This window comes from Stegodyphus dumicola, chromosome 3 (genome assembly GCF_044657685.1).
Source record: "Stegodyphus dumicola isolate Sdum_Otavi_A_Nest chromosome 3, ASM4465768v1".
NCBI lineage: Eukaryota > Metazoa > Arthropoda > Arachnida > Araneae > Eresidae > Stegodyphus > Stegodyphus dumicola.
In genome coordinates, this window is record NC_140770.1 from 21,580,228 (window position 1) to 21,595,878 (window position 15,651).

The 15,651-nt window shown below is 34.9% G+C and overlaps 1 protein-coding gene across 3 annotated transcripts in view; it reads right to left on the reverse strand.

The window, feature by feature from the left end:
• LOC118193977 (membrane metallo-endopeptidase-like 1) overlaps window positions 1-15,651 on the reverse strand; it is a 100,031-nt gene that overhangs the window by 49,618 nt on the left and 34,762 nt on the right. For all 3 annotated transcript variants that reach the window (XR_015039968.1, XM_085812327.1, XM_035365154.2), the window contains 4 exons: window positions 11,645-11,743; window positions 9,196-9,273; window positions 9,024-9,082; window positions 4,574-4,638 (listed from right to left, as the gene is read on the reverse strand). Coding sequence is in view for 2 of the 3 variants with exons in the window: in XM_085812327.1 (XP_085668453.1) it covers window positions 4,574-4,638; window positions 9,024-9,082; window positions 9,196-9,273; window positions 11,645-11,743 (301 nt within the window). In the remaining variant the exon portion in view is untranslated. The remainder of the gene's footprint in view (window positions 1-4,573; window positions 4,639-9,023; window positions 9,083-9,195; window positions 9,274-11,644; window positions 11,744-15,651) is intronic.

Consider the following 15,651-nt stretch of genomic DNA (forward strand, 5'->3'; position numbering starts at 1 on the left):
ATCATTAGGTATGATTCTTCTCCTGTTTAAATTTTAAATATCAAAGAATATTAACACTACAATAAGATCTTAGAAAACAGAAAAGCATTAAAAATTCTTGAAGTAAAATTATATAAATACTTAAAAAATAATTTTTCAACGGAAAGGGTAGGTGCATTTTTTCAGCAATATCATCATGTACTTACCCTGAAATTTTCAAATCAATAGCTATGAGAGATGTTTTAAAGAGTGCGTGCAAATATGAAAATCACAATTTTGAAAAAAATAGTTTTTAAAGTTTAAAGTTTCAAAATTTTTAATATATCAAATAATACTAAAACACTTTAAAACTGCTCAGCTGCAACACCATACCCTTCTGTTCTTAAATAATTGTTACTGCAACAAGTGTGGATCTTTTTCTTGTTCTGCGAGCATCTATTGTATGCATGCATTCTTTGCATGTAGATGTCTCTGCCTTTATTTCGGCTGACTGAATATGACGGTGATCAGTGTTTGCTGCAAACTTGACATTCATAGTATGTAATCGCCCAGCTTGGCCATCGTTGTATATAATAACTGCCTCATTCACTGCTGTCTTAACACTATTATAACCACACCCGGAATTTTTAGGACACAATTTCCAAATCAAAGCATTTAACAATTTATTTGGATTCTTTGCATGTCTTCCTAAACACTCTTTTAGTAATAATCGCACGCTAAGATCTTTAAATACATCTTTGGTAGCATCCATTACAAGGTGGTGGAATTGAATTTTTATGTTTGTTACGATTTTAGATTTTCACTCGCACTTGCTCTTTGATATGTACACTACGAATCCTCCCCTGTTGGGCAAAAATTGTGGGTAGGTTCCACGTCGGTTGGACTTTTGTGGTAAAATATTCCCCACACTGCCTTTTGCACATCTCTTACAGAATTGCAATGTTTTCTATTAGCATTTCCATAATAAATTGCAAATTGGGTTATATTATCATCCATAAGGCGATCATTTTCACTGAGTTTTACTGTTACTAAGTTTCTTCCAGTTCATTTCTTACTTTCGCAATCTAGTGCCCATTCATTTCTGAATCTGTCCGACACATTCAATTTTACCAATATGCATCATGTAACTGTAAAAATTAAAGCAATCTGCCAGTGAACATTCGTAAGCAGCTGCGTACGAATTATTATTACTATTAAAAACCATATTAAAAACCCATATATTTGCATGATTTTAGTGGCTCATTTTTAGACTTCATAGAGTAATAGATACAGCTTTTGACATTTTATACATTTTTACATGTCTTTTAATCCTTCTTGTACAACGCAGGATTAGACTCGTCAAAACGCTTTGAAGTAAAAAAAAAACGTACTTTGGTCTTTTTCCATCTACACGTTTTAGTAAATGTGTTTTTCTCCAGTGTGATGGTACAGATTGGTACACATTTTAAGAAGTTATACATATCGTGTCTCGTGATAAGATGCACGCAGGATTATGTTTTTGTTGCCTTTTTTAATTTTTAATTATTCTGTCTTTTGGATTCTAAACTATGGGGAAACTATGTAGATGTTTCAAAATTATTTCGCGTTTTTCCTGAAATCGATAAAGGCGGAATATTTGGCTTTTTACATGAAATTTTGGCGGCGAACAAATGTTTTATAATTGTTACCGTTTTTCAAGAACTTTTACTTTATTCCATTTACGCACCATTACGTTTTTCATCCTGGTTATTAAACGTAGTTTTATAATACAGTTGAAGGTGGTTCTTTGCTCCAGTTTGAAGGTGATTCACGTTATTTAAGGCTTCCCATCAGTAACACTATGAAACTAATATAAATTACTTTAAATTGTTGCGGATTTATGCACATTAAAATTTTAATTGGTTTTTATAACATTGCTTTCTTTTATGCTTTCGTGTTATTGTTTTTCTATAGGTCTTACTAAATATATATTAACTGCTAGTCATTAAAACTGCTGCATCAGGAATGAAGCATATACCTGAAACTTGCATGAAAGGTCGAATGGGATATGCAGATGTTTAGTGTTTCTCGATATCCACACATTACACGCTATAATAATGATATTTGGAAAGAGAATAAAAGTTTAGATTAACATGTCAATTTTGTTATTCGGAAATCGCGTTTTATTGATTGTTTTTATTGTTGGAATTTCTTAAGAAGAACGAACTCATACCAACACGTGTTACAATTCGATCACAGGAGAATTCCATCCTACTTAGCTGAAAAATTACCGTAGCGCCCGATTGCTGCTCGCTATGAATATGAAATCAACTTATGACAAGATCTCAGGCAACTCTCCACAAGAACTCAACTGGGTTAGAACTCAACTTATTAGAACCGTTCAATACAGTTCGATGGACCCAGAAAGGCCACACAAAACTACGTGTTCTTAGTCATCAATTTCCGATATGGTAAATGTTATTTACTTGTTGTTAAAAATCGTACAGCCGCATCATGGTCCTAGGTCAGGAAACTACGCATGTTTGTTGCATAGCACAAAATATCCGCAAATATTGGGGGATGCCATGTTGACACGGATTGTCGACAAGGCGCTTATTGCCCCAGTGCTCCCTGGCGTTTTGCCACAAGTCACAGTGCCTACAATGAAGTAATCAGCGACTCTCATGGTTGCTCCATTGGGGTGGCATTACCTTCTTTGATGAATCTCGCTTTTACTTACAGCATCCTAATGATCCTATCCATGTCTAGAGACATTGATGGGAACGAACATTAATAGCTCGCTTTCTTCATTGGCTTACTATTTCGGCAACTGGAGTTATGTTTTGGGAGAACAGCGCGTGCACATCCCGTTTGTCGCTTGCACAAATATCCGGTGCTTTTTTGCTACCGTTAGATTGTTGGTATCTGAATGACCGTAAGTGTCTTCTAACTTCGATGTCACTTTCGGTCCATCTTCCAATATAACATTGCGAGACTTCATGCTGTCCAAGCTCTTTGACATTTCCTCAACACAAAGATAGACTCTTATCTTGATCAGTTCGTTTGCTTGCTCAACGGTTGGCATATTTCACAAGTGCACATCTGTGTAGCCACCGAGGAAGTGGCTTGTAGGATGGACCAGTGAGCATCCAGTAATATTTCTGTCCTGTCACATGACCTTTCGCGCGCTTTAAGAAAGATGGTTGAAAATATTCTGCCACGCAATTTTCTGTACAAAATAATTAAAGCGTCGTCGATTGCTTCTGAAAATTTTCATTACGAAGTTAAATCAATTATAGGAAATCATAAAGATTTCCCTACCTGGTTGAAATAAATACAAACACATGTTGGATGCTTCGCAAAAATATCGATGTGAAATATTACTTAATAAGTGGTAAATAAGATGAAGAAAGAAATATGTGATAAACATCTGAGCAAAAATGCAATCTTTACATAAATCTATGCGTATGAGAAAAATATTGACACCAATTATATATGTAAATAGAAGTCAGCACTTTTTATTGCAGTCTATATGAAAAAGATGTTCTATAACCAATGCAGAATTTTATTCAAAGTGAACTTTACTAATTTGCATTCGTATACATTTAGTGTGTTAAATTTCGCATTTATAACTGCTTATTCTTAAATGTACTCTCTACACAAGAAATACTCGTCAAACAGAGTGAATTTATCGTATTCACAACACGTATATTCAATTTATTCACATATAATTTTTAATTTTAACAATGGATATAATCAGATCATATATATTCTGAATCTTACACTTTAAAATCAAAACAATGCAAGCACTGAAATAAGAAAACACTAGATTCATTGTAACACTTTCAGTGATTCTCAGCTGAATTTAAATAAATATACACTTGAATTCTCTTAATACACATCACATGCTGCGAACAACAGTCCTAATATTAATGCTTGATAAAAATCGCGAAAGTGAAATGTCAGAAATTAATCAAACTCTGAAAACGAAAGCACTACGAGATTTTCCACTATTACGCCATATATTTATAACTGCGAAACAAATGCAAATTAAAACGTAAACAACATACGCTCACATGAACGAAGATTTAGCGTCACAAGGGCAATAACAGCTCATTGGTTCATTTTTGAAACCCCTCCCTCAGTGGCTACGCTGATGTGCACTTGTGAAATATGCCAGTGGTTGCAGAGAGAGTGGCATCCCAACACCCACCAGCCATTAACTGCATTCTTTTCACATTCAAGATGCAAAGCTGCGGGACATGTAATACGCGTAACTACAATTCTCAATGTTCAGCTGTACAGCAGCTGCCTTTGTTGCGAGAGACGGACACTCGGGATACTGATTTATGCATACTTTGGGCCTCCATATTATTTAAAATTTCAATCATTTTTATTGCTTTCATTCCTAATGTAGCACTTTTAATGTCTACAAGTGTATATGTGTAACGTATCTTTGAAACTTTTACGTTTCTACTTTTGTCCTAAAATGAAGTTTATAGAAGAAGACTTGTTTTCAGATTCGTTCGTTTAATTTATTTCTCATTATTAATATTATTAAATACACGTATTTCAATATTTTCATTTTGGAAGCTGAAAAGCCTTTAGCATCACAAAGAAGGAAAAAAGAACATACCAATAGCATTTTCATTCTCTGAATATACGGCGTTTGCTCTAAATGTTTCCATGGTGGTATTCCGTCTGAAAATATTTTTTTTTAGCTTTTAACATGACGTTTCTACTGTAATAGAATTTCTAGTTTATAGACTAAAAGTACAAGTTTTAGAATGAAATTCTTATATATGAATAATACAGAAAAAATATATTTTGCCAAATGAAGATTTACTGTATTTAAATTTCCCTGTACTTATCCTAGTACATCCATATAAATTCTTAATATTTTTGTGGGTTATTTGTTGGAATGCTTTTTAACTTCCTCGTTGCATTTTTCTTAATTTCTGCATTACTCTCGAAACTTTAATTTAGAAAGCATAACTTCAGGTTCCACTCTAGTGTGTGAAGAAAGAGATTAAGAAGACTTTGTTGCAAAAATTGCCTTGTTGATAAATCTGTACTTTGCAAAGATGACTTAAGCCATGAAAATAAAACGTTAGAAAAGGTGAAATATACTCTGTTGTTTAAAAGTCTTTTAATAACGAATCTGAAATTATAAACGCTTGGACTAAATATTTTATATGAATTAAAATTTACATCAGTAACCTATACTACGATAAAGAAATAAGGCAATGATATTCGCAACAGGTTTTTAAATCTCTTTTTTCGTAAATTTCCGTTTCTGTACATGTGGTGCTCAGTACATACCGTATATGACGAGCTTTTCTCATGAAGTCTTTGCGTGTGTCTTTAACTAGCAGTATCAGGGGTAACATATGTTTAAGGAATTACTGTATATCACTGATTATAAAAATACGCATCGTTTCTGGGAAACAACAGAAAATTATAATGTTTTGTTATTTTTAAACAATACCATATTTAAAATTTGCTATATTACTAAGTTCATACAGAAGAGATATATTGAAAATATATGGATTTTAAGAATGTGATATAGCCTGAAGTTCATTACCGATTTTACATTCAGAATTTTTGTCTTTTTCAACTCACCAATTCGCTGTATAGTTTAAATAAATATATTATATGGAAATGCTTCAAGAAAGGTTCTTTTGCTGGTATCATATTAGTGAACAAGAAAAGCAACAGTTTTTTTTTAAAATTTCCCCCTATAACGTGGTTTATCGCCAGGTTTGCCAAATTTCTGTCCACACATTTTAAGTGGAAACGAAAGAAGTGCTTTTGATGCTGTGCTCTGGGTACTTCAACCAATCTAAATAAAGTAAGGATTATACGATCTTCCCCAACATAATTACAAAAACTTCATGGATCAAATATTGATCTATACGTTCTTTACAGGATGCTTTAAGAAAGACAAATGTTTTGTAAAATAGTTCAAATACAGTTTAGTTGCTTCGCTGTAAACGGAAAGGTCAATACTAAAACGTATTTATTTCTAAAATACTGATTTAAAGAAGGACGTTTCAGAAATTTATGAAAGTAAGAATGCTGAAAGTTATCTAGTTTTTGAGGGTGATGTTGTATGTGGAAAAGGTCACTGTAATGAATCGAAAGCAGATATCTTGATGCAGAATGCTGGAAAAAGAAAAAACAAATGCTCGCATAAAAGCCATTGAGACGCAATAAATTAGAGGTTAAATCTATGAAATTTATGCTATTGGTCTTGAAGACGCATACTTTCTTTTAATCGAGGGAAATGTGCTGAGAATTCTATAGAAGATCGTTCTCTCTTTATGGAAACGATTTTCTATTTGAATTCTATCATTAGCTTTCTGAGATAAAGATGTGGCATTTTTTATATAATCGTCTACTGCTGTTTTGATTTTATCGGAATGCAGAATAAGACGTTAACCTTGGAAATGGCTCCTAAAATTAATAGATGTCTTGAAGATTACGTAAATGTTGTTTCCAAAAAAAAAGTATCGAATCAAAAACATTTTAAAGCGATGTTGCAGAAAGAAAACCGACTCTAGAAAATTATATGAAAAACACTGAACTGCTGATATATGAAAACTTGTGGAACTGAGAGCAAATGCTCGCTCTGGTCTTATATAGTTTTCACCCGGCCGCCAAGAAATCTCTAGTATATTCCATTTCTCGAAATTACAGAAAGCATATACGGTTAATGTTACTTCTGAATGCCGGATACGGTTACCATTACATATCTACATTAATTATATTTACTCAATCACAATACCAAATGCAGTTATCCATGGACCGAACCCCATTGTCGCCAAATGGTGGCCAAGTTTGGCGACTTTTGTTTATTTCTCGCAAACTTGGGGACAAAAATTATTTCCCAAATCCGTCACCAGCTTGGCGGTATATCGCAAATTTAGCGATATAGACACTCACTCAATGTTAAATAGACTTGCCCCTGTATTTCCGAGAAAGCTTCGCTTCTTTGGATTTTCAAGTTAGACTATACAAAAAAAAAAAAAAAAAAAAAAAAAAAAAAAAAAAAAAAAAATGTATATTTTTACTAAAATTATTAACATATATACGAAATTCGTAAGAATATTTATACAAATAACATAAAATTACGTAAATAATTATTTAATTAATGTAAAAATTATTATATTTTACGAATAATAATAAAATAACAAAACTGCTACAAGTCCCATATAAAAATTTTAATTTTAACAAAATTTTGTTAATTAGAGTAACAATAAAAGATTTGCTTCTAGTAGAAAAAGAATAGCAAATAGTTCTGATATCTTCAAGCTCACAACATAATGGCCCACACAAAATTCAGGGCTCGCCTCAAATGGTCAAGCTACCTACGGTTAATTCCAAAGCTGAAAAATCACAAATTGGAAATACGATCCGATTAAACAGACGATAGGTTTAAGTCTTTTTTGTTTTCAGAATTCTCAACAAACTATTAAGCCCTTTGAACAAGAAATGAAATTCTAGTAAGCTTAGTTAATGGTTCTAGCAGATTTAGAAAATGAGGTAAAACAATGCGTTGCTCTGTAGCTTATAATAACAAATCACTTCTATCAAATTGGAAGGAATATTCTACCATTTACAAAACAATCAATCGAAATTTATAATCCGAAATTAATAATGCATCCTAAATTAAGTTTGTTAAAGTAATAACAAAAACTCTAAACAATCCTAAACAATCTGCTGCATGTGTTATTTAATACACGAAACTCTGATTCAGTAGACACCACTGATTTTCGAACAAATGATTTTTATACTCAGTTTCCTTGGTTGTTGCCAAATAAGTTTCCAGCAACACTGTCTTCCGACACAGTGAATGATAACGATTTCTGGCGCAGCTACTCGAAGACATGTATCTTCTGCCCCCGTGATATGTTTCCCTGTACAGGCAGATTGGTGTCCGCCGATAAGATCGCGGCAAAAACATCGCGGACGAAAATGTCGCGGAGAAAACAACGCAAGGCGAAAACGTCGTGCTACAAAACATCGTGGGAGAAAACATCGCAGTTCTAAAACATCGTGGTACAAAACATCGTCGTCGAAAATAAAGCGCTTCAAAAACTTTGCAGTTTAAAAACATCGTCGTCGAAAATATCGGGGTAAAAAATAAAGTATCTACAAATCATCGCATGACGATAGCATCGCAGACATGCTTCTTGCAGGCTTTAGTAACTGTAAATGAATATTCCCATAATGATTTGTGAGCACAAGATGGAAAGAAGGATAATTTTTACTTTCACATTTTTTTATTAACTAATAAATTTTTGCTGAGAAAATAAGAAGGGAACTTAAGCATAGAAAATTATTGCAACTTATAAGCACTTCATAGAATTTTAAACAGACATAGTTAACTAACAAAGGCCATTAATAAATCATTTTTATAAAGTTTTTACTGGTAATTTTTCATGAAAAGTATAAACAGTAAGTTGCATTTAATTTTCTATTCTTAAGTTTCCTTCTTACATTTTCAGCAAAAATTTATTAGTTAATAAAAAAAAAATTGTGAAAGTAAAAATTATCCTTCTTTCCATCTTGAGCTCACAAATCATTATACAAATATCCATTTACAGTTACTAAAGCTGGAAAAAAGCATATCCGCGATGTTATCGTCATGCGATGACTTGTAGTTACTTTATTTTTTACCACGATATTTTCAATGACAATGTTTTTAAATTGCGAAGTTTTTGAACCGCTTTATTTTCGACGACGATGTTTTGTAGCACGATGTTTTAGAACTGCGATGTTTTTTCTTTGCGATGTTTTTTCCCACGATGTTTTGTAGCACGACGTTTTCGCCTTGCGTTGTTTTCTCCGCGACGTTTTCGTCCGCGATGTTTTTTTTGAAGGCTCCAAATAAACAATTTAATTTAGATTCCTAAGAAAATAAAAATTTCTGCTAATTCAATAACGTGAGATTATAGTTCAATTATAATAACAATCATTTTGGTATGTTGTTTTTAGCTTATTTATTTTTTAATTTTATTTTTCTATAAAAATGGATGATTCATTGAGACTATAATTACACAATATTTAAGAGCAACACGTACTCTTCTCCTTGGAAACCACTGCGCCCCTTTGCTGATCCGTCTAGATTATTTCTTGCTACCTGTAACAAATAATTAAATCTGATAATTAAAATATATTCCCAAAATTTCTGAATTATATATCTAAACGAATTATTTTAAAAATTCTGTAAAAGGTATCAATGCACATACTTACGTTTTTGTAAAGATCAGAGACATAAATAACCGGCCTAGGGTCTTTTGGGTTTCCAATATACAATTTCATGGCATAGGCCTACGAAATATAACATATATTAATATCTTCTTCTCAAAGTTGTTTTGGTTTCTGAATTAATTCCGGGAGCAATATAGTCAAAACACATAGATTAAAGTCATGCTTTCAACATGTCAAACAATTCAGGTAGCTTGCGACAGAAGAAATATATATTCAAATTTATTATTTAGAAGAATATAAGGAATAAATAAAGTGAAGGTCGTAGCGTTGATTTAGCAATGCAGCTATATCCGGTTGGAAGAAATTATGTTAAACGTTAGTTAAGAAAATTTAAAACAATTTTTAAACCTATAAAAAAGGTAAACTAATTTTGATATATTAATTTAAAACGATCACAACAGAAAATGCCCTAAAATCCGTAACAGAAGAAGAAATTTGTAACCGGAAACATCCTAAGACACGTAACAGAAACAGAAATTTGTAACAGAAAAAGTCCTAAGACCCGTAATCACTTAAGAATGGCAAACACTGAGGAGAGTTTAAAGTCCTAATGTACCAATTGTGCCCCGATAATATTTTCTTTTCAAACGCCCGTTAATGATGCATTATTTTTTTCAAATCGCTACTTTAAAAATCTTCTTGTACTGTAAGATATTTCTTCAGTTAAAATCAGTGAAATCTTGAATTTTCTGTCAAAAGTAGCTTGAAAAGTATTTAGAAATTTTATAGAAACTAAGGAAAAATTTCCTGCTTTGTATGCAGCCATTTAAGTTTGAATTTCTAACTATTTTCTGCGAAACAGTGTCATTGGATACTATGTCTGAGTAGAGAGACATCTTTAGCTCAAAACTGAACATTATATAATTAACTTAAACTAAGGAAGAACAGAATTGTAGAGGACAATATAATGATGATGTTAAAATTCAGTTGCGAGTACATGTAGGCAAGGTACCTTATCGAGTTCACCGAACGTTTGTTTTGTAAATTACAGTGAGGCATTTAGATTGTTTTCGCAATCAATCTCAAACAGAGGATATTGGTACGGATATAATTGTTAATTTATATCACAAGTTATATAACTGGTAAACAAACGGTTCGTTTATAATGTTGTTTTTAGTATTTATAAGTCTTATTTTACGGTTTGGTTTATTTTATAGAAACCAATGCAAAACACACTACAGCTATCTTCCTGATGGAAGGGGTGCCTCCATGGGTAACATTATAAAGGAAACTGGCTCGTATACACATTACACATGTGGTAAAGCACAAAAACGCCCATGCAGCTAAGCCGGTTCGCCGCATATTCAAAAAAGCCTACAGACCATTTCTTCAACTGTCTGCTCTCATTGGATGAAACATCTGGTTGTCGGTCATATTTGGAATGGCGAGTTATCGCCCTGTAGGCGTGGTAATTGACGACAAACAAACTTTGTAGGCTTTCAGTACAGCGAGGAGAAACAGCTTTTACTTCATTCGATAATTTTTTATTTTATGAATGAAAGCTAAGGGGAATAGTGTGGAATATATTTTAAATAACCTACTGATCTTATTAATAGTTTATTGGTATTTGAATTTAAATTGTTAAAAGTACGATAATTGTTTTGCAAGAAAAAGTGCTTACAATCAATATTTATAATCAATACAATCACTTAATTCAATAAACATTTAAGGGCGTCGGATACCTATTCTTTTAACCTAAATGATGAGTAAGTATAACAAAAATTATAGTTTATTCCATTATGCGCTGTTTCTATTGAAACGCTTTTCGGGATCTTGGATCATCATCTTGCTACTGGTACCTACTACAAAGAGTACAAACCACTAGATAAAAATAAGAAAAATTAGCATTAACAATAGTAGAGAAAAATGAAGGTGTTGAATTTTAACACCGCACCCGAAGGCGAAAAGACCAATAATGACAAAGTCATTCAATAAAGTGAGGATAAAAACAAATCCGTCCAGGGCAGAGTTCGTAAAAGTTTACGAGCGGACATAGAACCGGCGATCTAGAAGTCCGAGAAGTGTTTCCATCTTCTTCACTGTTGAGCTGAGGTTTCGCCGTTGGATTTCGCACACTTTTCGGTACACGAGGCTGATATACAAATAGTATGGGCGATGAAGCAAAAGTCGCCAAGTACATGATATTGTAACCCTACGTTTCCTCTTTTAACCAATCTGAGCAAACAGTAGAAGAAACGGTCTGTCGTCTTTGTGAATACGCCAGTTCGCCTGAAGTCGGATCCTAGTTTGAGCTACCAGTGTTCAGCGAAGCTCTACCGCTGGTAAGCCCTTATTTAACGATGAAGACGAAAACCATAGAAACAATTAGGAAATTCATATTGACCGTTAAAGATAGGAGCCAGAGACTATGTAAATAGGAGTTCGTATAGAAGTACAACAACAATAGGAGAATTAGACAAAATAAACAAACCTTTTCTTTGGCTCGTTTTTTAGTTTCTACATCTAACCATTCCTTTTCTTCTATCATATTTAAAAACTCATTATGAACATATTTAAAAATCTTGAGTACCTAATGGGAAATGAAAGAAATTTTATGAAAGCACAATAATAATTACATCAACACTAATAATTATGGAATAATTTAAATGGTTACTGAGCGCAAAACAATCGCTTGAAATTTAAAAACGAAAAATATAAAGAGAAATTAAAAGCTTTCAAAGTGTTTACAAATTAAAAGTGTTGGCTTTCATTTACACTAAGTTATCTTGCTCAGACGAATTATTGCCTGCGCAATTTGGTTAAGTGTACATATACTGAGCCGCCTGACATGGATAGTGGTTAGCGACGCCGACTGCCTGACCAAAGGTCCCAGATTCGAATCTTGGAGAAGACATAGATGTATACTGTTTCACTATGGGCGGGCTCGAAATATGCGGCAAGCCAGAAGTCCGCTCGATAGGTTGGTGATACAGAAAGAGGAGTGGGAAAGCTTCGGACCCGCCCTCCCCGCATAAAAATTGTGGGCGGAAATGAGCAAAGTCGTACTGTCACCTATGGGGTTCTCAAGACTCTTACCAAAGGCAGGCGCAATCTTGACCCTTTCCAAGACGAAATTCTTAGGCTTGCTCTGACTTTAGAGACCTCATCTGATGTTACTGTCGGTCAGCTGGGAGAAGTCATAGCAACATATATTCTGAAAATCTGTTAGCTAGTAAAAAAAAAAAATAATTTAAGCTTGATTCTGCTGCTCATAGAGTACAACTTAAAATTAGGAAATAATATGCATTTGCTATTTGAAGTGTTTAGTACTAAGTATGCAAATACTCAAGCAAAATTAAGCCTGCAAAAGCTCCTTAGATATCAATCTCTTAGCTCTAACATAAAACTTGAAATAAATAAACAAATCACACGCCATATCTAATATGCACAGCAGTTATCATTCCTCGGCTTCGGAGTTACTGTATAAAGACAGAGATCGAAAGATAAAAGGCCACAGGACAAAAGCCTTCACTCCCCCCCCCGAAAAAAAAATCCCGTTATAACTGGCTATTCGACAAAAACCCACACAGATGAAACAGCTAATGAATAAAAACTCGCATTAATAGAAGCCGAATCTCAAAAGACCTATACGGATATATATGTCATGCTACCCAGAAAATAATTTCCCCAATATTTTCATTTTAAGTAAAGAAAATGTATGAAACAATAACAGCAAAAATAAATTAAGTACAAATAATTAAATAATAAATGAAATTATAAATTATGGCTAGTCTGTCATGGACACTATATCCATTTTAGGCAGAAGATTGAACAACAGGCTTCCTAATGCAGATAAGTACTTAATTAGCAGTTCTTCGCAATTTCCCCAATAACTAATAGGGCATGGTCTAATTATTTCTTACTTGCATAGTTTTGGCCACTGAAATAATGACCTCTGCATTTGTGGTAGCATCCATAATACAGATCACTATCTCTTCGACTGCATATATACCACACTATCATTTGAAAAGACCCTACTTGACATACTAACAAGCATCGTTCAGGAACTCTAGCAAAAATGAATTTGCATTCATCCGCAGAAAACGCACATACTAACGTTGCTAAGAATATACACTGACTACCAATAAGTATTTGGACACCTGTGATAGAAAAGAAAACCTAAATATTCAAAATCAATAGTTAGTAGAGCCTCCACGAGAGGTAATTACAGCGTGGACCCTCCGGGGCATACTTTCCACAAGTCTTTGTATGACAGCTAGTGGTATTTTCTTCCACTCGGCTTGGAGAAGACATAGAAGTTCCTTCACCGATTTTGCACGGGTAGTGCACCCCTGAATTCGGCGATGCAACTCATCCCAGAGGTTCTCGATAGGGTTCAGGTCTGGACTCTGGGCAGGCCAGTCCATTCGATGAACTCCATTGGCACCATACCAAGCCTTGGTTAACGTCGAAACATGACAACTGGCATTGTCGTCCTGAAAGTAACAGGGGTCCAACCCGTAAAACTGCCACAACGTAGGAAGCACATTGTCATCCAAAACAGTGCAGTAGGCATCGGAGTTGAGCATACCATGAATGGGAACCAAGGGTCTCAGCCCATACCAGGAGAAACACCCCCAAACCATAATTCCACCTCCGCCGAAGTTGACTGTTGGCACAATGCATTCTGGCAGGAGACATTCTCCAGGTAGACGCCAGACCCAGACCCTGCCATCCGAACGGTAAAGGGTGAACCTTGACTCGTCAATCCAAAGAACCCGTTTCCACTGATCTACAGCCCAATTTCGATGTGCTTTGTTCCACATTAACCGAGCAGCGCGGTTGGACTTTGTGATCAAAGGCTTATGGGCAGCAGCACGACCATGAAAATCAAACAGATTTGCTTCCTTACGGATGGTATTCATTGAAACAATACTCTCGGATGCCTGTTGAAACCCCTCGCGGATGAGGGCCATCAGTTAGGTGCGATTCTTCCGAATTTCTATAGACAGCACTCGTCGGTTTCTATCTCCCAGTTTCGTTGGTCTGCCGACTCGGAGCACATTTCAACAATTACCACTCACCTTCCACTTCTGAATCACATAGGTCACTGTCGATTTTGGGTACTTCAGATCGCTAAATCAGTCCCTTAAGGATCGGCCACATTTGTGATACCCGATAATTATATCTTTCTCGAAATCAGAAAGCTCCGAACTGCGAGGCATCTTATATGCGACTAAAGCCGATGCTGTTTCCTACACGATATATACCGGCGGGGTCCGTGACGTACCTTAGGACCGCAGATATCGTCATTTGCATAGGTGTCCAAATACTTATTGGTAGTCATTGTAGCTAACAGCCTGGAATAATTCGCTGCTACTTCCCTACCTACTGTACATTTGAATTTTATTATTCACGTTTTCCTTCTTCGTATGAACCTTTGGTTTTATATCCCTGTATTATTTATTGGACTTGCCACCCAGACGGACTAGTATTAGTGACTCGACTCTCATACCGAAAAGACCGGTTTCGAAACCCGGAGCTGGTATGGATGTTTGTACATGTGTAGTGCTTTGACGGCATAGGGACACTAAATATAGGGGTCGCAACGTTCATATAGGACATTAAAAATACACCATAAGGCAGTAGCTGTAAGTTTATTTATTACTACTTAAGTCAATTAATAGTTAAAGGTATGCCATTTACTAATGTGTAAGTAAGTCATTGTGCATTACGTGGATTGCTTTTTTAATATGATGCCTGTCAAATGATGCCCTCTTTGCATAAAACATTCATCTAGGCGGTGTTGGGAGCTTGCCATAACTCGGCGTAACTTATTCCGTGGGACATTGCCGACGGAAGTTCTGATGCGATCCTTCAACTCAGGAATGATGGCACAACGTGTTCGGAAAACTGCTTGCTTCAGGTGGCCCAAAGTGAAAAAGGTCTGGACATGAAAGATCGGGTGAGCGAGGCAGCTAGGAAATGTCACCAAAACGGGAAATTATTCTACCTAAAAATGTCTGTCGTCCATCTGGAACTTTTCCATGACGTCCCAAGTTGAAATGTTGCCGAAATAGACGCTGGGTAGCAATACCAGAGTAGTTATTCTTATTGCTTGTTCTCTTTCCCTGCTATACTTTTAAAAGATAATGTCGAAACCATTCCTTGTTTAGATGCACATACACTCTTAGACAGAAAAAAAAAATCGCGCACCATGATGCACCGAGAAGATATAAAGCAAATTGGACACAAATTGATATGCATACAGGTTTTGACGGAAAATGCAAAATTTTACATTTTGACTACCAATGAATGAACGGTTGTCGCTACAGCGCATCTGATCTGCGCAACTGGCTGGATATTTAAGAGGAGAAATTAGGATTCCAGATCATAAATTCTTTACGAATTTCATTCCGTGTACTCTTGTAGACAGTAACTATGCCTTGCATACAGGTGCGCGCGAATGATATGCGCAATGTCAGAATTCGATAGAGG